The sequence below is a fragment of the Phocoena sinus genome, chromosome 12, assembly GCF_008692025.1.
Source record: "Phocoena sinus isolate mPhoSin1 chromosome 12, mPhoSin1.pri, whole genome shotgun sequence".
In the NCBI taxonomy this organism is placed as follows: domain Eukaryota; kingdom Metazoa; phylum Chordata; class Mammalia; order Artiodactyla; family Phocoenidae; genus Phocoena; species Phocoena sinus.
This window is the reverse complement of record NC_045774.1, coordinates 36278829-36302960: the sequence shown is the minus strand read 5'-3', so window position 1 is coordinate 36302960 and position 24132 is coordinate 36278829. Positions and strand designations below refer to the sequence as shown.

Sequence of the window (24132 nt, the reverse complement as noted above, 5' to 3'; positions counted from 1 at the left end):
CCTCCTTTCTGTGCCTCCCTAATACTCTTAGAATGAAGACAAAATCCTTAACCTCAAGCCACAAGACCATGCAAGATCTGTCCCCTGCCCACTTCTTAGACCTCTCCTCACCTATCTCTGCTACCTCTGAATTGCTACCCAGCCATCCCCCGTTTTTCCAGCCCTTTTTCTCCTTGCTCTCTCCGGCTACAAGGCCTTGCACGTGTTCCGTTTACTCACAATGTTCTTTTCTCTCCTTCTGACCTAGGTAACACATCTGATTTTTCACATCTTGAGAGATGGATCACTTCTCTAACATCGCCAACTGGCTCAAAAGCATATTGTGGAATCTTGTAAGCCACATACTTCTCTTTCACAGAATTTGTCAGTTGCAACTTAAACTTGTGGTTATATGATTAATCTGTCTCCACCGCTACACTGAAAGCAAATGATAGTGACAATGTTTCCGTTCATCATTGTTTCCAGGGCCTCTTTGCCCTGTGTCTGGTACAGAAGAGAAGTTCAAAAGATATGTGTGGATGTTAGTTAAGTGACTGAATACATGAATGCATGACTGACTGAATGAGGAATGAATGAATAAATGTCATACGCTAGACCTGCATACTTGTTGTATCGAGTTTATCTGAATTGCTTCCCCCCAATTTAATCTGATAGCACAGTACATATGCAAGTAAAATCAAGCATATGAAACGAGAAGAAAGAAGCTAAAAGAAAAAAAATCCTCTGTTGCTCCTTATGAATACAGTAAACTCTAGATTTTGACTATATCCAACATTTCCAAGGTAAGTAAGGGTTACTTGGATTAAGCGTGTCTGAATGAGACACATGAGACTAGGACGCCACCTTGTGGTTTATTTTCACATTTATCGTTTTCAACCTGCCTGGAACTTTCCTACTTCAGAAAAAAACGCCATTAAAAACTACAGCAATATTGATAAAGGAGGCAAGAATATACAGTGGAGAAAAGACAGCCTCTTCAATAAGTGGTGCTGGAAAAACTGGACAGCTACATGTAAAAGAGTGAAATTAGAACACTCCCTAACACCATACACAAAAATAAACTCCAAATGGATTAAAGACTTAAATGTAAAGCAAGACACTGTAAAACTCTTAGAGGAAAACATAGGCAGAACACTCTATGACATCAATCACAACCAGATCCTTTTTGACCCACCTCATAGAGAAATGGAAATAAAAACAAAAATAAGCAAATGGGACTCAAGCTTAAAAGCTTTTTGCACAGCAAAGGAAACCATAAACAAGACAAAAAGACAACCCTCAGAATGGGAGAAAATATTTGCAAAAGAAGCAACTGACAAAGGATAATCTCCAAAGTATACAAGCAGCTCATGCAGCTCTATATCAAAAAAAAAACACAAACAACCCAATCCAAAAATGGGCAGAAGACCTAAATAGACATTTCTCCAAAGAAGATATACAGATTGCCAAGACATGAAAGGATGCTCAACATCACTAATCTTTAGAGAAATGCAAATCAGAACTACAATGAGGTACCACCTCAAACTGGTCAGAATGGCCATCATCACAAAATCTACAAACAATAAATGCTGGACAGGGTGTGGAGAAAAGGGAACCTTCTTGCACTGTTGGTGGGAATGTAAATTGATACAGGCACTATGGAGAACAGTATGGAGGTTCCTTAAAAAACTACAAATAGAAGTACCATATGACCCAGCAATCCCACTACTGGGCATATACCCTGAGAAAACCATAATTCAAAAAGAGTCCTGTACCACAATGTTCATTGCGGCTCTATTTACAATAGCCAGGACATGGAAACACCCTAAGTGTCCATCGACAGATGAATGGGTAAAGAAGATGTGGCACATATATACAATGGCATATTACTCAGCCATAAAAATAAACGAATTTGAGTTATTGTAGTGAGGCGGATGGACCTAGAGTCTGTCATACAGAGTGCAGTAAGTCAGAAAGAGAAAAACAGGGCTTCCCTGGTGGCGCAGTGGTTGAGAGTCCGCCTGCCGATGCAGGGGACACGGGTTCGTGCCCGGTCCGGGAGGATCCCACATGCCGCGGAGCGGCTGGGCCTGTGAGCCATGGCCGCTGAGCCTGCGCGTCCGGAGCCTGTGCTCCGCAACGGGAGAGGCCACAACAGTGAGAGGCCCGAAAAACAAATACCGTATGCTAACACATATATATGGAATCTAAAAAAAAAAAAAAAAGGTTCTGAAGAACCTAGGGGCAGGACCGGAATAAAGACACAGACGTAGAGAATGGACTTGAGGGCACCGGGAGGGGGAAGGGTAAGCTGGGACAAAGTGAGAGAGTGGCATGGACATATATACACTACCAAACCTAAAATAGATGCTAGTGGGAAGCAGCCGCATAGCACAGGGAGATCAGCTCGGTGCTTTGTGACCACCTAGAGGGGTGGGATAGGGAGGGTGGGAGGGAGACGCAAGAGGGAGGAGATATGGGGACGTATGTATGCATATGGCTGATTCACTTTGTTATGAAGCAGAAACTAACACACTATTGTAAAGCAATTATACTCCAATAAAGATGTTTAAAAAAAAAACCTACAGCAATTGAGAGGAGTGGAATTTTTGCTCATCTAAATATTGCTTGCATGTCATTATCCCAAAGACTTTATTCAAACATTATCATTCATTCCTTTTTGTTTTTTATTTTAATGAAATATTGAATTGGTAGAGAAAAATGATATACGTGTTATAAATAATCAAAGGAGACAACACCTGTGTGCTCACCACCCAGCTTAGCACTACCAGTACTTTGAAAGAGCTCTGTGTGCTTTTCATTGAATCCTTTCTCCATATCTCTATTAACCAGGCACACCCACTATGTTGCTTTATTTATAGTTTACCATCCATGTACATATCAATAAGTAATAGTTTTCATTTAGCATTTTAAAACTGCATATGAAATGAGATCATTCTGTATTTGATTTGCTTTTTAAATTAAGTAGTATTTTTCTGGGATTCACCATGTTGATAAGAGGAGCTGTGATCCATTTGTTTTCACCACTCTGTGGTATTTCATTTTACGACTATACCACAATATAATTTAGCTCTTCTATTCTTTTTTTGCGGTACACGGGCCTCTCACTGTTGTGGCCTCTCCTGTTGGGCAGCACAGGCTCCAGACGCGCAGGCTCAGCGGCCATGGCTCACGGGCCTAGCCGCGCTGCGGCATGTGGGATCTTCCCGGACCGGGCCACGAACCCGTTTCCCCTGCATCAGCAGGCGGACTCTCAACCACTTTGCCACCAGGGAAGCCCAGCTCTTCTACTCTTGATGGACATTTAGGTTGCTTCCAGTTTGGGTCTATTATGATGGTACTACTGTGAACATTCTTGTATATGTCTTCTGGAGCTTACATGCAGGGTTTCTCCCAGGGGATTGAATAGCTGGGCATGAGAACCTCCAACTTTACTAGATAATAACAAATTATTTTTCAAAGTTATTTTATCACACCAATTTACACTCCCACCTTTAGCGTATACAAGTTTCAGTCTATATCCTTACCAGCACTTGATATTGTTAGATTTTTCCATTTTTGCTAATTTATGGGTATAATCAGACTCTCTTGTTTTAATGTGCATTTCTTGGTTACACAAGAAGTCAGTCCTCTTTTCAAAGGTTTATTGGTGACCATGTTTCTTCTGAAAAGTGCCAGTTTCAATTTTTTGCCTCATTCTTTCATTTATCCACTCAAGTCATTTGATTTGCTACTATGTGCCAAGTACTGTCATTGTCTAGAGGATACAAAGATGAATATGATGTAGACCCTGTCCTCATGAAGCTCCTGGCTTACTATCATTATTGCTTTCAGGAATCATACTAATAATCAAGACCAAAAAACAACAACAATTTTGAGCACCAATTATATGATTATCACTTTGTAAGACAGAAGTACATTTTATGAACTCAAACTTCAAGGAATTTACAAAACCATAGCTTACACAAAACAATAGGAAATTATTAAAAGTACCGTATATTATGTTACATATATTATAAAAATTCAGAAGATGTAATAAGCAGAAAAAAGTAATTGATCAAGTGTGTCCATGGTTTAAATTTAAATTTCTTTTCTTTTATGTAACTAATGTAAACACATTTTTTTCTATAGCCTACTCATTAAATGAGGAAAATGGAAAAAAAGAACCATTTTTATTTAAGTCAATAAGATAATAGTGATCAACATGGAGATGTGGCAAAGATTAGTTTTAATTAAATAAAAATTATGCTGAAGAAAGAAACACTTTCACAAATCAACATGCTCATCCAATAAATGCAAGTATGTTGTGTTTGCTGTTAAACTTACTTCTTTTCTGTTTTTTAAGAGTACCTTTTTTTTCTTTTAATTTATTTAATTTATTGATTTTTGGCTGCGTTGGGTCTTTGTTGCTGCATGCGGGCTTTCTCTGGTTGCCGTGAGCGGGGGCTACTCTTCGTCGCGGTGTGTGGTCTTCTCATTGCAGTGGCTTCTCTTGTTGCAGAGCACGGTCTCCAGGCACGCAGACTTAAGTAGTTGTGGCTCGCGGGCTCCAGAGCACAGGCTCAGTAGCTATGGCGCACGGGCTTAGTTGCTCCACAGCATGTGGGATCTTCCTGGACCAGGACTCGAACCCGTGTCCCCTATGTTGGCAGGCGGATTCTTAACCACTGCGCCACCAGGTAAGCCCCTAAACCTATTTCTTAATTGAAAGTTTTCCCCAACTTTCTGGGGAATTTGGTAACCTCCAATAAGCAGCTGCTAGGATTGACTCTCACCAAAATTGTAATGCATAGAGTTCAATTATTCATTTGAAATAGAACCTGAGATATCATACAATTCCTTTTTCCTTCTATGGAACACTCCCCCATGAACCACCCTATTTGTAAAGACTGCTCTAAAGAACACTCCATAGTGCCACCAGAAAATTTGTTGTAGCTGGGGAGTCTTAAAGAATACAGGATTTAGGCTGGGCAAATCCAGGCGGGAATCCTGGTTCCCCAACATATTTGTATGACATACTTGTATAACTTATAAATAAGTTATAAACTTTCTAAGTTTCCTAAACTACAAAGCAAGGATAATTGTAAGAATTGATTCTAATATTGTGGATTCAGCATTCAAAACCATAACTTACACAAAACAATACACAAATTATTAAAAGTACTATATATTATATTATGTATATTATAGAAATTCATAGAAATAATTTAGAAATTCATCTAAAAGTAGACAATAAGAGGTAGACATTATTCAGGATGACTCAGTTTAATTCTTTTTCTGCTTTCTGCTCTCAGCAGAAATATAGCGGTGTGATTCATAAAAAATAGTATTATGAGGGGTTAGCTTTCAAGTGAAGTCCTAGCAATCTACTTCTTGGTTTAATTGATTATTTAATTCATTGATTTAGCACCAACCATATGTCAAGCACTGTACTAGATGCTGTTGAAAGTCCTTCCTTTCCTTCCTACCTTAGTTACTCTCAGACATCCTTTATAATTCTAGTATTTGTCAGCCCAATCAAGGTCCACTGTAGTAGCCCAACCCTGGGTGAATGATGATTATTTATTTAAATAAAGTAATTTAACAGGTCCAGAAATATATTTTTGGTATACAGCAAATAACCCCTGCTATATTTTCTGCAGGTTAAATAATTTCTATTCCTTTACCCTTAAAGAGCCTCTTCATATGTGGAGTATTTCTGCAGACAGTCCTTCAGCATTTCCCCACTCTTTGAAAGCACAGAAATGGAGCACAATATTCTGGCTCTACGAAGCAGTAATTTCATACTATGTGTAGGTCATGTGATATATTTCTGTGTCTAAATGACAATGTCATGTAGAAAAACTGACTAAAAATAAGAGTAGAGGGAATTCCCTGGCTGTCCAGTGGTTAGGACTCAGGGCTTTCACTGTGGTGGCCGGGGTTCAATCCCTGGTCAGGGAACTAATATCCCCCAAGCTGTGCAGTGTGGCAAAAAAAAAAAAAAAAAATTTACATTAAAAAAATAATAAATAAATAAATAGTGGTATATATACATAAAAAAACAGTAGAATAGATAAAACACAAAATGATTCTAACCATAACAAAATAAAACTCCATTAAAAAATAAATCAAACAAGAGAAATATGCTACGGCTATTAATAACTACCCTGCAATCTCCAGACTCTTTCTTCTTTGACTTCTTTGACCTTGACTTATCCTCACTCTGCTCCTTCAGACTTTCCTCCTTTGTCCTCTTCTAGCCAGTCAGGCTTGCAAACCTCCACTCTTCATTTTGCTGCACTCAATCTCTTGGCATGCATTTCCATTCTTGAGGGTTCAATTCTCAATTCAAAGATGAATCTCCTCAGAATCTATCATCATTAGTCAAAAATGTCAACCCATGTATAGGACAGCTTCACTTGGATGCCCTTTCTTTAGTCCAAACCTAAATGCAACTTGACTTCCTGCTGTGCCTCGTTCTGAATCAACACCCTTTCCAAATTAATAGGCCATAATCAAAACCTTAATCATTTTCCCCTTTGATTCCTACTCAACTGTGATAAACAGTCTTACTGCCCTTTCTTACCTGTGCCTACAACAGTGACTGGCATGGAGGAAGAATTAAGAAGTGTTTGCTAAATCAGTGAATGAATGAATGAATGAGTGACAATAACTCTGTGAAGCATGCATGGGAGCTAGTAGCATCTCCATTGTACAGAAAAAGCTCCAGAGGCTCAGAGAAGCTGAGTCACTTTCCCAAGGTAACTCAGCTGATATTGGCGGACAGGATTATTTCACAGTCTCTGGCTCCTGAACAAGAGTGTTTTCTTTGCTTTCCTAAGACCTCTTTTTCTTCTCCATATTTGCTCTTCTGCAATATCTAGTTATTGATAGGTTTGCTGTCTCTTTCTCACACTAGTCCAGACCCTCACCACGTGGAGTCATGTTTAAAGCTATGGTCTCCTAGACAGAGTTGCTTACTGTGGTCTGGCTTCCACTGGTCTATTCTGAACCCAACAGCCGTGTCTCACCACCCGTCTTTACTTAACTCTCCTTCATCTTCTCCTTGACCTTTTTACAATATCCTATTCTCTTCACTGCTACTTCCTTCTTGAATTTCTCTGATCTGGTTATAAACTCTCTTACTGCTCCTTTGCTGTTTTCTTTATAGTTATTCTACTTCTTCCCATTCTCCTATAATATATTCTCACCTTGGTTTATTACTTGGTCTTCTGTCCTTTTTCTAGATTCTCTTTTTGAGAGAGCTCATATCTTCTCAAACTTCTAAGCTAATAGCTCCAAAATCCCTACCTTCCTAAGTTCCATCCAGTATTTCCAACCACCGTTTACCTGTGCTGCCACAGCTGGGATCCAACTGAACTTACCTTCTGTCCCAAGTCTGTTTCCCCACCTCAACCTCCCTACCACTTTTCATGCCACTCCAACTTTACTAACCACATAGAACACAACTCATATTGTCATTACTGATTCTTCCCTATTATTCTTAAGCTTTTCTATCCTATCAAATACCAAGGCTTCTTGCATTCCCTTTGTAACTCCATAGATTGTCTTAAAGTCCTCCAAAATCTGGCTGCACTAATCTGTCTTACCCGGACGTGCACTGTTCCCTAGCACAGGTGCCCTTCTATAGCCAGCCTGGTACAGCCACACTGGATGCCCAGGCCTTGGTCATCCTGGATCCCCTAAGATTAAATGCCCATTCCCACTTTCTCAGGCTTTCCAGATCCTGCTAGCCTCTAGGTTATTTTGGGAACCAGTTTTCCAGTTCTATTTTCATTCTCATATCCACTTCTTTCTCCCTTCCCTCATTACATATTTCAATTATTTGAAGTACTTACCACATAGCAAAGAGTCGAGGAAAGGTGCCTTTGTTTTTGTTAATGGCGATAATAATAAGAAATATATTTCTGTCTTAATTCCTCAATGAAAGACTCCTTAAACACTTCTGCTTTTTCCTACCCCCTGGGCCATTAATAAATACTCTTCCTTTTCCTCTTGCAAACCAGGCTCAGCACAGCTAAAAGGAAAGTAAGACAAAGCCACAGGAGCTGTAATTAAGCTCTTGGTTTATTTCTGTGCTATTGTGAAATTTCAGGCTCAAAATGAAATGGTCAAAAAAAAACCCCAGTAGCTTAAAAGTTAGCAAAGGTTAGAATGATTTTGAAACTTCAGGATTTAAAAGAAATGTAATGTCTATATAGCACCATTTTATCTTCTTTTTGACTCCAACATTTCCATATTCTCTTTTGGGGAATTCCCAGTGTCCTTCTTTGCCCTGAATGTAAGAATTCCAAATGATACTTAACTACTTTTGAAAGACCTATATGATTAACCTACAGGGAATCGACATACTGGATGCAAGAAATTTGCCATATTTGCGTGAAGGTCTTTGAGAAAAGTTAAAATACAACAGGTAAAATAATTACTACAGTGTGTTAGTAACAGAAAATATAAAGCAGCTACTTGATAATTAACCAACATATCTCAGAAAAGATCTTAGATTCATAAAGAAGAACCGGGTAAGAACAGCTCCAACATACGCAATCTACAAAGCACAAAATCTGAATATATGAAACTTGACTCTCAGCGTGATGCAAAATAGGTATAATCCCTCCTAAAATGATTTTCCTCCTCTTATTAGTCAAACGAAGCTCCAGATTAACAAAGGCTCAATAAATTAATGCTTGTATACACATCCAAACTATTTCCAAAGCTGGAAAACGCAAATTTATAAGTGACGTAGTTGTATTTAGAGTACTTTAGAATCAGGGATCATTTTGTTGCTTATTTGATTGCAAATATCTATAAAAAGGTATGGCGTATTTTAAATCTTAGGTTCAATAATATTCAAAGCTAACTGAATTTGTATAATAGAAAAAATTCGGTAACAACCATCATAACTCATTTGCAAGCAAGAAAAGCTTTTTCCCTGACCGGGAATCGAACCCGGGCCGCGGCGGTGAGAGCGCCGAATCCTAACCACTAGACCACCAGGGAACTTGCTAACTTTTCTCTCTCAGTGTATTTGTTTCTTTAGAAATCGTCACGTAAACCTGGCCAATAAAAAAAGAGATTGTTGCCTCTAAGCCCTGCCCACTTCGTTCCTGTTTTGGGTTTCTGTAGGTTTGCAATGTTTTAAGATAAAAAGTTGGGGAAAAAACAAATAGATATTTCTAGGAAATAAAAAATAAAATAAATAAAATTAAAATAGCATAGACAATTTCTAGGAGGATACGGGAGGAACTGTTGAATTTCTTCACTTGACTAAACCCGGCAAATGATCTGCGCTCTCAGGCGATCTCCGCGGCGGCTCCTAAGGGGAAAGGCTGGATCCTCCAAATCGAATCCACTTCCGACTGCCATGCTGGAAAAGACGTCCTGGGATTTCATCCTAATTATGTAACATGTAAATATCTATATCTAGACAATGTTAAAGTACTGTCCAGAACCTTGCAATTTGCTTTATCATTTTCTCAATCATGTAGCTGCTCTTCCTAAATCTAACCTCTTTCTCTCTCTGTGTATGTCTTTGTCTTTCCCTCTCACGCAGATGTTAAATCCCACTAAACATTTTACTAAATCTAACGGTAAGATTGCCACGGGCGGAGAGTGTTTCCCGGTGTAGAGCTTGGCACAGAGCAGATGCTCTGTAAGCGTGGGTGATGAAGGGCCTCGTGGCCTTTAGGACGCGACTACTTAATTTACTTATTTGAGAGTCAGATTAACGAAACTGGGAGGGCTGTGGGTAATTCGCTTAGTGAAGAACCAGGGCATCTGCACCCGGATCGGAGTAAAACGCGTTTTAAACACGTAAACAGCGTTAAAACGCACTGTTTCCATTATCCTCCTGTTTTTCAAGCTGTTATTATCTGTGCAAGTGCTTCCTTTCTCCGCATTATGTATGAGAAACGGCCAGGAAATGATGCAATTACCAAAGGAGTCAAGAAACCTTCCAGCCCAGCCTCAGTTCGGAAGCCCTCACGAAATACGAGCAGAAGACAATAGGATGTAACTCAGCTTTGAAAGCGTCAACCGTTACAGTTGGACAAATGTAACCCTAGAGACCCCGCTCCGCTGCAAAATGGAAGGAGGCTTAAGTAAAACAGATATAAATTTGTAATGAACTTGCGCACAACCTCCGGCGCCATTGTGAATTACAGCCTTCGTCCATCACCTAGAATTGAGGTGAGCCTGAGCTAGAATATTTTTTCTTGTTTTCAGCAACTCAGAAATGGAGTTTAGATTACTGATAAAACTTATCTAAAATTATTTAATAATATGCAAACAGGAAGATTAAAATGACTTATTAAGACTAATAAGTAAAGATGGAAACATCACCAGAAGAAATTTCTAAACAACTACTATATTTTAGATGGGACCCACACCCCTTTCCTATATCAAGGAATTTTTAGGAAATCGAGTGCAGTAGGTGGAGCTTTTACTTCTCAACTGGGGGTTTTCAGAGCTTAGCATGAAAGAGCATCTGGTTTTGAATTAAAAGATAAAGCAGATATTACTTTTAGAATAATTTAAATTTGTTTTAATAGGTTTAGTCACAGTCTTGTACAAAAGGTACGAAAGGGTACAGCGAGAACCATCATTCCTCTTTTATCACTCTTCATTTCTTATTCCCAGAGTTGACCAGTGTTTACAGTTTCTTCTGTATCCTCCTAGAAATTGTCTATGCTATTTTAAATTTTATTTATTTCCTAGAAATATCTATTTCTTTTTTCCCCAACTTTTTATCTTGAAACATTCCAAACCTACAGAAAACTACAAGTATAGAACATTGAACACACATATACCCTTCATCTAGACCTGTGCTAATTTAGTAGTACCAGCATCCACCGTGTGACTTTTGTGCACTGAAATGTGGTTAGTAAGAGTTTAGGTGTTCTATAAGTGTTGCATGCATACTGGATGATTTTTTTTTTTTTTTTTTTTTTTTTGGTACGCAGGCCTCTCACTGCTGTGGCCTCTCCAGTTGCAGAGCACAGGCTCCGGACGCGCAGGCTCAGCGGCCATGGCTCACGGGCCCAGCCTCTCCGCGGCATGTGGGATCTTCCCAGACCGGGGCACGAACCCGCGTCCCCTGCATCGGCAGGCGGACTCTCAACCACTGCGCCACTAGGGAAGCCCGCATACTGGATTTTTAAGCCTTAGTATGGAAAGAAAGAAAGAAAGAAAGAAGAAGAAAAAAAAAAAGTAAAATATCTCATTAATAATTTTTACATTGAGCACATTTTAAATGCTAATTGAGTATGAGTTAAAATATTAAAATTAATTTCACTTTCTTCTTTGTTTTTAACCTAGCTACTAGAATATTTAAAATTATTGATATATATATATATGGCTTGCATTATATTTCTATTTTATAGTACTAATCTAGATTCACCAGTTGTCAATATTTTGCCATATTTGCTTTCTCTTGGATCCTTTTTCTGAACCATTTGAGGTTAGTTGCAGACACCATGATACTTTACTTCGAAAACCTATACCATATATTTCCTAAGAACAAGCAATACAATTATCACACTTAGGAAATTTAAATTTAATACAATATTATTTATGATACAGTTCATAGTCAAATTTTTCAATTGTCCTAACACCTTTTATACTTTTTCATTTTTATCCAGGATCCATTCAAGGATTATACACTGCATTTAATTGCCAAGTTTCTGTAGTCTCCTTCCTTAAATCTGAAACAATTCCCCAATTTTGTTTTTTTTATAGCATTGAATAGTGGAAGACATTTGCTTCAGAAAGTCCCTCAATTTAGACAAATATTTCTCTTGTCAGGAAAACTACCTTAAGTGATATGTCCTTCTCAGTGCATTATATCATAATTCAAATAATGCTGATGTTTTGTGTTATCTCTAATGGTAAATGTGGTAGGCAGAATAATGGCTCCCACAGAGATGTACCTGTCCTAATCTCCAGAATATATGAATATTACTTCATGTGGCAGTAGGAATTTTGCAGATGTGTTTAAATTAAGGATTTTGAGAGAGAGAGATTAGCCTGGATTACCTGGGTGGGCCGGAAATCATCACAGGGGTCCTTTTCAGTCAAGGAGGGAGACTGGAGAGTTGGAGTCCCAGTGATGTGATCCCAGGAAGACTCTACCAGCGTTTAACTGGCTTTGAAGATGGAGGAAGGGGACCATGAGCTAAGGAACGCAAGGGGCCTCTAGAAACTGAAAAAGGCAAGGAAAATGTTCTCCCTCAGCGCCTCCAGAAAGAAAGCAGCTCTGCCAACACCTAGATTCTGACCCATGTCAGAATTCTGGACTACAGAACCGTAAGATAATAAATTTGTGCTGTTGTAAGCCATTAAGTTTGTGGTGAATTTTTTACAGCACCAATAGGAAACAAACACAGTAAGTCTGATCATTTGGTGAAGGTGTCTGCCATATTTCTCCGTTGTAAAGTTACCCTTTACACTTGTAATTAACAAATAACAACAACAACCAAAAAAAGCAAATATCACCATGGAAGTAATACTTTGAAAATGTATGAATTTTCTGTTCCCCTGTAAAATTTCACCCAGTGGTTTTAGCATCCACCAATGATGCTTGCCTGAATCAATTACTACTATGTTGACTACAAAATGGTGTAATTTTATTATTCACCTGTAAAGAACTTTCCTTTCTGTACTCCCTCTTTTTATTCTTTATTTAATTTTAAAATATCAGTTTGGACTCATTCTTTTTTTATTTTTGTGGTTTTAGTCAATGTGTTATAATCTACTGCTGTCATTATTAATACTTAAATTGCTCCAAATATGGCCAGAAGGAGTCCCTGTAAGCTGCCTCCTGTATTCTTTTGACATGTCCCTATAAATTTTTGAGCAATTACTTTCTAGCATAAGGTGGTGCAGGCACACCCTCTACTTTGTAAACTGATTAATGGAGAATTAACATCTTTATGCATGTATCTTTTCTCTTTTAATTTCCTTGTTTAAAATTTTACATGACCAGGGGCATACTCTACATACTCTTCTATGCCCTTTTTTTAAATTAATTTCTTTTGAACCATGTCCATTCTTTACATAAAGAGTTTTTTCATTATTTTTGATAACTGCATGGTATTCCATTGTATAGATATTTTATTAAAGTAGTTTTATATCATTGGTCATTTAGATTATTTTCAATTTTTTGCTCTTAACAAAGTACTACAACAAATAACCTTGGTGCCACATAATAGGCATTTAGTTTTTATTAATTGACCCACAAATGACTTACCTTATGGACTGCCAATTTCTGACTTGAAAATGTTATATATTGGAAGAAAAATCATGGCATCCAATTCAAATTCAGTTCTCGTTATAATTTATGGGCAATGTAATTGTTCAACTTGATTTCAACCTGACTCAGCTATTCTTCTTCTGTTCATTAATTTGTTCATTTGCTGAACAAATGTTTATTGACTGTCTATTATATGCAAGTCACTATGTTAGGCACAGGATGCCTGATCTTGAAGTTTAGTCTGGCGGGGTTCAAGTAAACAAGCAATTACAGTCAGTAGAGTAGTGGATAGTAAAAGAAACGTTTGACTATACTGCAATTTAATAAGTTCATTTAATACATTAAAAACATGTTATTTATCGCACATACTTTGCTGATAGGAATGTAAAATCGTACAGCCACTCTGGAAAATACTTTGGCAGTTTCTTATAAAACTAATTATGCACCCATCAATTGTACCCTTAGGCATTTATACCAGAAAAATGAAAATTTATGTTCACATAAAATCTGCACATGAATGTTTATAGTAGCTTTATTCATAATAGCCTAAACGGGAAACAACGGAAACATCCTTCAGTGGGTGAATGGTTAAACTGTGGTACACACATACCATGGACTATTTCTCAAAAAAAAGAACAAACTATTGATACATATAACAACTTGGATAGATCCCAAGGGAATTATGCTGAATTAAAAAAAAAAAAGCCAATCCAAAAGGTTATACACTGTATGATTCCATTTATCTAGAATTTTTGAAATGATAGAGATGAGAACATATTAGTGATTGACAGGAATTAGATGGGGTGGGGAGGAGGATGGAGGTGACTGTAAAAGGGTAGGTGTGGTACCTTTGTAGGAGTGATACAGCAGTCCTGTAGCTCGGGGGTCCCCAACTGCCCCCCCCCCCGTTAGGAACCGGGCCGCACAGCAGGAGGTGAGCTGCAGACAGTGGAGCTTCATCTGCTGCTCCCCGTGGCCCCCCATCGCTCACATCACCACTGAACCATCTCTTCCCCCACTCCCACCCGGTCCGTGGAAAAATTGTCTTCCATGAAACCGGTCCCTGGTGCCAAAAAGTTTGCAGACCGCCGCTGTAGCTTATCGTGGTGGTGGTAGGAGAATCTATACCGATGATAAAATTGCATAGAAATCACACACACACAGGCAAGAACATGTGTAAAACTAGTGAAATCTCAATGAGCTCTAAAGATCATACCAATGTCATTTTCTGGTTTTGATATTTACTGTAGTTATGCAAGATGTTATCTTTGGGAGATAACTGAGGGAAAACCTGGGACTTCCCTGTACATTTTTTGCAACTTTCTGTGAATCTCTATTTCCTTCGAAAAACTCCCTTTTCAGCTTATTGCACTGTAATTTTCTTTCACTCAAATAAGTCCAGAAAACAATCACCACTTAACATCACTTTGAGTTTAGGGATTCATTTCAACATTTTAAATTATATCTTAGCACTAGATTATTTAAATAAGTTTTCCAGAAATTATTAAAAAAAAAGAATTCTCAAGCTATTAAATAGACTATTTTTAGCAGAAATAAGGCAGCAGAAACTGTCCAAGGGTAGATACTTTTTAATTAACTGTGAATAAAAGAAAGGGACAAATTTGGGGGGGGGGGCTTATTCTAAATAAGCAGCCATACATTCTACCTACTAACAGGCGCCCAGACAGCAATCCGTTCCTATATATGTCAGTATTTCTTTCTCAATACACTCTGGCAGGCTCTTTCTCTTTTCAAATGACAAGGAGATTTCTACCTCCTCTTTAGATGAGATTTCTACCTCCTCTTTAAACAAGATTTCTACCTCTTCTTCATAACAAGCCGAGAGAAGCACTGAACCTAGGCCTATCCACAAAAGGACCTATTTACATTCTTCTCAAAACTCAAGATGGTATCTAAGATGTTCTGGACCAATGACCCCAGCTGTGAAAATGAGCTACTGCCTTCAACACTATTAAATAGTGAACTCTATTCCGCCTCCTTAGGTGCAAGATGGCTCCCGCACAGACCTCCAAGATGTCATCAGTGTTTCCCTCCCATGGAACTCCTGTGTCTCAACAAGCCTACATCAGGTGTGTGCAAGGAGGTGTGTTTCTCTTTGTGCTAGGAAAAGCAGGATGGGTTTAACCACTAGAGAATGAACTTTCTTGGTGTTGGTAGATTAAACTCACCAACCAGTACAAAAATCTCCTCTTCAACATCTTTACCGAGAAAACTCCCAAAGAAGTTTCAATTCTTTCTGTAGTTGTGAGCTCATTACTTACCAGGGACCTTTCATTTTGACAAGGTGTTGCAGCAGTATTTGCCAGTGTTTCTGGAACTCCAGTTTCATGAGAGGTTACCAGTGCTGTGGTCAGAAGCAGACATACATACTTCATTACAAAACTATTCTTGGATAGATATGTAAGAAAAATACAGAACACATTTGCAATAATCGTTGCTGTTGTTTGGTGATGTTCCCAAAGATGTGGAACTCATACCCACCTCCTCCAGGAAGTCCCTTGGGTGAACACCTGATGCCTGGACTCAGGGATCCAGTTGTCTCCCACTATCCAATTCCTGCCCTGAGGAGCAAAAAAAAGGAGGGCAAGTAACCCTCTTTTCTTCCTTTAAGAGCTGAAGGCCTTTCTGCTTCTCTCTGTCTACCCCCAAAGTCTCATCATACAGGGTTCTTTACCCCAGAAAAAGTGAGATGACAATTCTGCCTAAATTCCCCTAAAATGGCCTCTACCCTTCAACAGAGGTAGAAAGATCAGTTTTCATTTTTAATAGAGGCCCTCATATCCATAAAATCAGTGTAGCATTACAATTTTTCATCAACTCAGCATTTACCAAGCACTTTCTATTAGCTAAGTACAGTGAGGGGTGCTAAGGATGCAATTTTTTAAAAAGAAAACCTTTATTATAATAATGTATATTGCTATAAAAATACCTAACTTTTCTTGAAGGTCACATTCTAGACTTTAGCCTAAGCGTCATTCACAGATTATCTCATTTAATCCCTATATCCACCCTGAAATTTGGTACTATTATCATCCCCCTTTTACAGATACAGAGGTTAAGTAATTTACCCAAGGTCAGCATGTGATGGAGCCACAGTCTGAAGCCAGAGCCCGAACTCTTAGAGATTACCCTGTTCTTAAGAAGTACACATTCTAATGAGGTTTGATCTGTAGTGTACTAAGATTTCCCCAATAACTTTATATACTATATCTTATTCTCCCAATTAAAATTTCACCTTGTAGTTAGAGCAGTGCTATCCAGAAGAATTTCTGGCAATAACGGAAATGCTCTATTCCATGCTGTCCAATGAGTAGTCTCTAGCCACGTGTGGCTCTTTAGCACTTGAAATGTGGCTAGTGAAATGAAAAACTACATTTTAAATTTAATTTAGTTTCAATTTAAATGGCCACATGTGGCTAGTGGGTACTGTATTGGACAGCACGGATCTAGAGGATGAGGAAATGGTTTTATTTCTTTGGATTTCTCTATAAAGACAAGGCTTAGGCAAATCAATAAATGCTGAGTTAATGAAAAAGAATAAATGAACAATCATTAAGGGGGAATTTTCTTCCTCTTTAAACTGTAGAGCAGAAATCTTTATTCTACCGTGACTTTCATTGTAATAAAATGTTATAATAAGCATATGATACAGCCTGCAGTCCTAGAGCAGTTCATGAAGACAGTAAAGAGGATCCTTAAATTATAAGCAATGTTTTTCAAAGGCTGACAAACCATTTATAATTGATGGTTACTAATTTTAAAACACATAGTTATATCTTTGCCTAATAAAAAAAGATCACTGCTTAATTTTTTTCTTGACAAAATCTGGGGTCCATAGAGAGAAAAACAAAAGGGAACTCTTGGTGGTGAAAGGATGGAAACAGTCAAGAATTGCAACTCGGGCTTCCCTGGTGGCGCAGTGGTTGAAAGTCCGCCTGCCGATGCAGGGGACTGCCGATGCAGGGTACACGGGTTCGTGCCCCTGTCCGGGAAGATCCCACATGCCGCGGAGCGGCTGGGCCTGTGAGCCATGGCCGCTGAGCCTGTGCGTCCGGAGCCTGTGCTCCGCAACGGGAGAGGCCACAATAGTGAGAGGCCCGCGTACCGCAAAAAAAAAAAAAAAAAAAAAAAAAAAGAATTGCAACTCAATGGACATTTCATGCAGAAACTACAGACTAAAGCAGACTCTTTACAAATGTGAGACTCAGCAACTGCCAAATTCTCGTTAAGTGACTTTGTTTTGTCACTTATTCATCACAAGTATACATATAGATTCCTATAGTCAATTCGTTCTGAATATGGCGCTAGATATGATGAATAATAATGGGTACTTTTGAAAATAAACTGGGGCTCTAGATCAAATCAGAGTCTCTGGAAGTAACCAAGTCATGTGCCCTGTGTTTCCTGATCCATACACAATGCAGCTCCTGCCCTGCTCCCCACTGGATGTCCACTTTACTTAAAAGAACTCATCTCAGAAAGTCTTAGCAATTTTATCACAGTTTGTACTGCTATGGAACATGTCTCTTCTTTGCCTGTTTTTAAAAAATTCATCTTAGATTTCAAAATCATTAAAGAAGTGTGAGAGCAGCTCACTTTCTCTGATGATCCCAAACCATGTTCTTCTGATTCAATGAAATCAGCTCTTTATACCTTAGAAGCCTAATTTTCCCTTGGAAATCATTTGCAAATAACATAATGAATGCCTAAAGAGAAAAGAGTAAAATACCCAGTTCTTCACATTCAAACCAAAAAGATGTAAACCTGAGGTCCAATTTTATACATGCTCAGTATATCATGGGCGATTATTCCATATTTTGCAAGATAATATAGCATGACCACTTGCAACTGAAATCCCAAAGCCATCACTGTTAAATGCTTCGCTCAGTCTTCCACGAGAGGCTGTTACAGCTTAAGCAGCATCAACAAGCCAGAGGAGGCCGCTATCTAGTGTGCCAGTGTGTCTGGCCTCTGACACACCAATGTTATCGCACCAGCTGCAGCCTCCACCATGAAGTTTTTTTTTCATGAAGGACGGGTAAACCTCACGGCCAAATCCTCCTAGTCATCTTGCAGTGCTGGTCATGGGACCGTAGAAGGAACAGCTCCCAGATGGGGATGGGAAGCTCACAGGCACTGCCCCGCCGCTGATGCAAATCTTCCCAACCCAGGCTCTCTTGGGTCTTTGCCAAGAGTCGTCCTGGAGGCCTCAATTGCTACGTCCCTATTGCTGTAATGGCAGCATCCGGGATGCTGTGCCTAGGATGGGAGCGGGAGGGGGGAAGAGATGGTGGGCCCTTTGAGAAACACAACGCCGTTAAGGACAGAAGGATGAATTTATTGTGACCAGTGGTCCCCGAACTGGAAGGAAACTCAAGGCTTTAAAGCTCAGGGAGACACTCTTTAACTCCAGCTCTGCTCTCAGAGCCGTATTCCCACGAACAGTGGTGGCCACAGCGAGCCAGCTGTAGGAGATGCAGCCCGGGGAGAGGTAAGAAGACCCTCCGAGGCTTAGCCGCCGGGCGTCCGACCGCCGGAGTCGCAACGAGCTCGCTCCCGGGAGGCGTCACAAAGGGCTGAGGCCTGCGGAGGCCTAGCGCGCACCTCTCCGGGGCGGAGCCGCCGGGCTCGGGCTGGGGCTGCGCCGGGTCAGCGGAGGCTGCAGCCGCCAGGGGGTGGCGCGGCTGCCCAGACCGCCAGCTAGGAGGTCGCCGGAGCAGAGAGGATGCCGCAGATGCAGCCCGAACGGCCGAGCGGAGCAGCCGAGCTCCCCGGCCCCCGCCGCAGCGGAGGGGCGCAGAGCGTGGCGCGGGCCGGGCGGAGCTAGAGGTGGGCGTCTGCACCGCGTCGCGCCACCCGCTGCTCCCCGCCTCCGGCCAGGCCCGGCAGCCTGTCGTGGCCGATGTCCTGACCGCGGGTGCATCTGCAGGGTTGGCTAGGCACCGCGCCTGGGGAAAGGCCTGAGGAGTCCCCGCGGCGGCCGCGTCCAGTAGCACCGGACGCCGGTCCCCCGGGGCGCGCGCTTGGGCGCTCCTCCCTCCTGCCCCAGCACCGCGTCACCGCAAGGTCCTCCCCCGACCCCTCCTCCCACCCACCCTGGAGGATGCGCTCCCAGGCGCCGAGCGGCAGAGGCCACCGCTCTCAGAAATGCGTGCACCGGCTCCCTTTTTCCCGGACCCGAAGAGCCGGCGCCCCCGCCCTGTAGGTAAGTAGGTGACGCGGGGACTAGCCCTAGCAGCCGCCCGCTGCTGATGCTGCCGCTGGGTAGGGGCGGGGGTCCGGGGCCAGGACCCGCCAAACTTGCCTCCCTCTGGAGCTCGGTGCAGCGCTCGGATGTGTCCTAATGGCGCTGGGCGCAGCCCCCTGTTAACCTGACAACCTCTTCTTGAGCTCGGGAGGCCCAGCTGTGGCGAAGGAGAGCTTGACCCTTCCCCGCCCATACCCTGGGCCCCGTGGGGTGCGCGCTTCGGGCAGGGACGGGGAGGATGTGTTGCTGTGTGGATTATTGGGGGGTGAAGGGAGAAATACCGTTGAATTTTCAGCAGCTCAGGTGGAAATATGTCACCGTATTTTTTCGGCTTGATGAACAGATGCGTTCTTCCTGTTCTCTCTTAATATGTAGCCACGCACAGCGTTATTTCAGCGGCATGGAGAAGTCGCTGTGGATTTTTGTGTATTTCAGAGTTGGCAGGCTGATACATAAAATTGATGTCTCCAACCCTTACAGTCAACATTTTGGGACCAGTTAGAGAAGGCTCCTCTAGGAGTCAAATATTCAAGAGATAGATGAGGCTGAGGAATTCTTGTGCTGCCTACTTGGGAGCCTTCGGCTTTCGTGAAGAGCGTGGCAAGTTTGATACAGGTGTAGGGAGTTGAGAATCTGCTGGAAGGATGGACGGAGTCGGCCAGCAGAGGCAGCCTTGGGCGCAGCCTAGCTTCCAACTAGATGTTAATAAGGTCTGTATTTCTGAGAAACTGGTTATAAATTCTTTCTTCTCTCCCAAGTATAAAGTTCACACATCAGAGCTTTTGGCAAGATTATCTCTTCACAGACTATCATTTTTAAATTTCGTATTAAGCAATAGGTTTAGAGTCTTGAAAAGTGGATCATTGTAAGCGCCAATTTTATTAACGTATTAAGGTTTAGAGCTTTGGAAAATGCACCGGTGTAAGCTCCAGGAGGACAGTGTCTTCGTCTTGTTCAGTCCTGTAATCCCCTAGTCTGATGAATAGTGGGCGCTCATTAGTTATTTGTTGAATGAACTGTGTTTCAAGCTTCATCTAAAGACAATTTAGGATTAAAATGTGTTTTCCTGTGGCCGTTGAAGTTTAACTGGATTTTAAAAATTACTTCTTTGTATAAATAGTCAAATTCGGTTATCCCAGCATTTAAGTTGAATCTTGACATTTTTAGGACCATACGTTATCCTTCTTTAATGTGTTATTAAATAAGGTAATTCTCCCCAACTCTTAATATAAGTTAATTTCATTTCTAAGCTTGCAATTTTTTTCTAATTGGTAATCAAACTTATTTTAATTAAACTCTAAAACACAATTAAAAAGTACAATTCATGTTTAAAGGAAATTCTAGGTTACTCCAGAGGTAACAATGATTTGGTTAATAAGTGACATATTAACTCATTTTAGAGTTGAGCTGTTGTGGTTGACCTAATTATAATGTATTTATTACAGGTAAAAGTGGAAATAAAGCATTTAGAAGTGTCTGTGATTCCTAAATGATTCAAAATGCATGGTATAGATACACATTTTCAACTGCATGGTTTTCCTCAGTATATAAACATATCAGTTTTCAAGTTTGACACCCAGGGTGGTTGTGACATTGCAGGTTTGGAAGGTTTGGTGCCTCTCTGCTTTTAAATCTTATGTTATCTTTAAATAATCAAGGATAACTGCATCACATTTCATTTGCTTTATTTTTGCACTGTGATACAATATTTCCTGTTTTGTTTTTATTTTCCTGTTACGTAAGTTTTCTGAGTCAGTATTAACCTTTTTTCAATCACTTTGTTTAACAGAATTATCTGGGAGTGGTCCAGTCACTTATTTTCTTTCTTTCTCTTTTGTCATTTTAATACCTCTTCACCGTCCTTACTACATATTACCCAAAAGACTTATTTTCACAAAACTATGGTAAGCCCTAGTTTATAACTATTGCTTCTCCAGCCTACTTGGGCTCTTCCTAGATGGTGAGGAAATAACACTTTTATGTAAAAGGTAGTGAGATTGGGGGAACCAGCAGTGGGAGGGAGCTTATGAAAAATATGTTATGATTTATTCAAACAGAGCAAAAATTCTCCCATGAAATAAAGATAATTACATTTTACACATCTTCTATTTGTAGTCAAGGATATTGAGCAGTTAATTTATATTGTTCTTCCTTGCTCACTTTAAACTTCTCAAAAGAGCCCTCCCCTGTGGTTACAGTAAACTCTCTTTACTTTGTTGCAGATAATAGACACTTATTTGTTCATTTGACAAAGAGAAGTTGAGCGCTTGACTGTGCTGGCACTCTTGACCTTGAAATCAGTTCCTAATGTCAGAATGGAAGAGGCATTTTTCTGTGTGTGTCCTGCATCCAAATGCGTAGCGCCCTTGCAATTGAATGACTCACTACCTGGGTCCTGACAAGTGAGCCCCCCGGTACCCTGACTCCACATGCACCACTGGAATGAAATCCTAAGACCTAGATTTACTCTATCTTACTTTTCTATATCTTTCCTAAGGTTTTATTACCAAACCCCTATCCCTTCCTTGCTAAATGTCCCTTACCGTCCCTTTTTTATCCCACAGTTTTTTATCCCAGCCCATGATTTTTGTTGTTGTTGTTGTTTACATCTAGTAAGATCCACTCAATTCACATATGTTAGAACCAAAATTGTTATGGTTGCAGAAAAAGTATAGAAAAGAAAATTGGTATAACCTTGAATTTCAAATATAGGGAACTAGTGGATGAAGATAATTGTTGTATACTAATCTCCCTTTAAAAATGGTAATGAATGCCAGAGACAATGAATTGTCTGCTCATAAATTTGACCAAAAGCTTAATTGAAAGAAATGTTTGTAGAGAGTTGGCTGAACAAAGGCCATGATGTCCACCCATGCCCCTCCAATTCTAGGTGTTACACCAGGAGTCTAGCCAGATCTTCAGAAACTGTATACTTTGGTTACCTTGTTTTGCATCCTTTGCACCCCTCCCCCCAAATTGTGCTCTATTAATAAAGACAGTCACAAGAAACCTACTGTTATGTTACTTAAGAGATGTGGTCATTAAGATAATAGTTCCTTCTACAGCTCCTGCTTGAAGACTCTTGCAAGAAATTCCATTCAACTCTAAATGCCAAAGAAAAGCTTTACTTCCCCTAAACAATTATGGAGTGTCCATTTTTCATCATGCAAAAATAGAATTAGATAGTCGATTATATTTCCCTTTCTGATTTGGCAACTAGGAAACACAGAGTCAGATTTACAACTTAGTTTTAATAACCCTGTAAAAACCTATGGTGTATTATTGATGTTCTGACTTTCCCTTTGGTTTTGAATTTCTGTTCTACCTTGTTTTTTTTTTTTTCTTCTGATTTTTTTAACCTAAGTATATTTTCCCATTTTATTGAATTTATTAAGCTGACTCACATCTTTTGTAGAACAAGGAAAAATATAAAACATAAAACCAATAAATGGAAACATGTGCAGAATAGATCTATGGATACAGTATGTTTTGATTAACAAGTTTAATAGGTTCCATTAAATGTGCTTTGAACAACTATTGCAAGTTTAGTATATTTACGCTTGTATAGCCAAATGGAAAACAAAGATTTGCAAAACTAAGATCCACTTATTGTTTTTAACTATTAAATTTATGTCTACTATTGACTAATTTAAAATTGGTAAAACCATTCAGTTTAAGTCAGTTCTGGATTGACCAGGAGATTCATTCTATTTAATTAAAAAAAAAAAGTCATTTTTAGCCAAAGGGCTAGCCTAAATTAGCTTAACACTCACCACACTGTACCTCACATTTGACCTCTTTCACATCAGTAATTTATTTGATTCATCTTTGTTTTAATAAATCATAGAGATTCTTCCTTGAGTCTCTTTTATTCACCATAAAATTTAAAAGATTGAGCTCCCTGAGTTAATTGATCAGACTTTCTTCATTCTGGTATTTTGACAACTACCTGTTAAGTTGGTTGAATTTAACCATGTAAATAGTTATTCGCATCTGTGTGGTGTCAACTTCATTTTCATACATTTATCACCCTGGTGCACAGAGAGACTGGCCCTTCTCAAGGGATAGTCATTGGTGCAGTCCAGGAGCTTTTGAGGTAAAAATAATCTGAATTCAAAAGTGCAACTTGAAACATTGAGGAGGGGATTTGGAGAGAGATGTGGGCAAATTTTTACATAGAGGCATATCATTCCGGTAACCTCCAAGTCTTTTTTTAAAAAGTTTTATTTTTGTAGTAGGCAATACCTTCATGTGATTCAAAAGGTACATATGGGTAAACATTGAAAGGATTCCCTCTCATCCTCGTTACTAGTTACCTGCTTCCACTGTCCACTGGCAACCAGAGTTATCAGTTAATTGAGAATCCTCCAGTGACATTTGGTGCACATACAAGCAAATGTGAACATTCAGCCTGCCCCTTTGATCTCATCATCATTTCTCTAATTGCCTTCTCTCCATTCCCACTGTTCTTGTTTGGTTCCTCAGATGCTTTGGACTGTTGCCTGCACTTTACTTTCCCCTACATTTCAGCCAGTCTTCCTTCTAAACTTCCCTTTTCAACCTTCTAAAGGATTCCCATCCTGCGCAGGAAAGAGTCCACCATGAATCTTACTTA

At 39.9% G+C, this 24132-nt stretch overlaps 1 protein-coding gene and 1 non-coding gene across 11 annotated transcripts in view; one reads left to right on the top strand and one right to left on the bottom strand.

Moving 5' to 3' along the window:
• Positions 1 to 8928: 8928 nt before the first annotated feature.
• TRNAE-CUC lies at positions 8929 to 9000 on the bottom strand. The gene has a single exon. It is a non-coding gene; the product is annotated as a tRNA-Glu (tRNA).
• Positions 9001 to 9105: 105 nt separating this feature from the next.
• NCOA7 (nuclear receptor coactivator 7) overlaps positions 9106 to 24132 on the top strand; it is a 158626-nt gene continuing 143599 nt past the window's right edge. For 3 of the 10 annotated variants that reach the window (XR_004352508.1, XR_004352507.1, XM_032651065.1), the window contains exon 1: positions 18800 to 19471. Coding sequence is in view for 1 of the 10 variants with exons in the window: in XM_032651065.1 (XP_032506956.1) it covers positions 19418 to 19471 (54 nt within the window). In the remaining 9 variants the exon portion in view is untranslated. Of the gene's footprint in view, positions 9410 to 9553; positions 10189 to 10961; positions 11209 to 15252; positions 15340 to 18585; positions 18762 to 18799; positions 19476 to 24132 lie in introns of those variants that run through there. The other 7 variants (XR_004352509.1, XR_004352511.1, XR_004352514.1 and 4 more) reach the window with 7 other exon arrangements.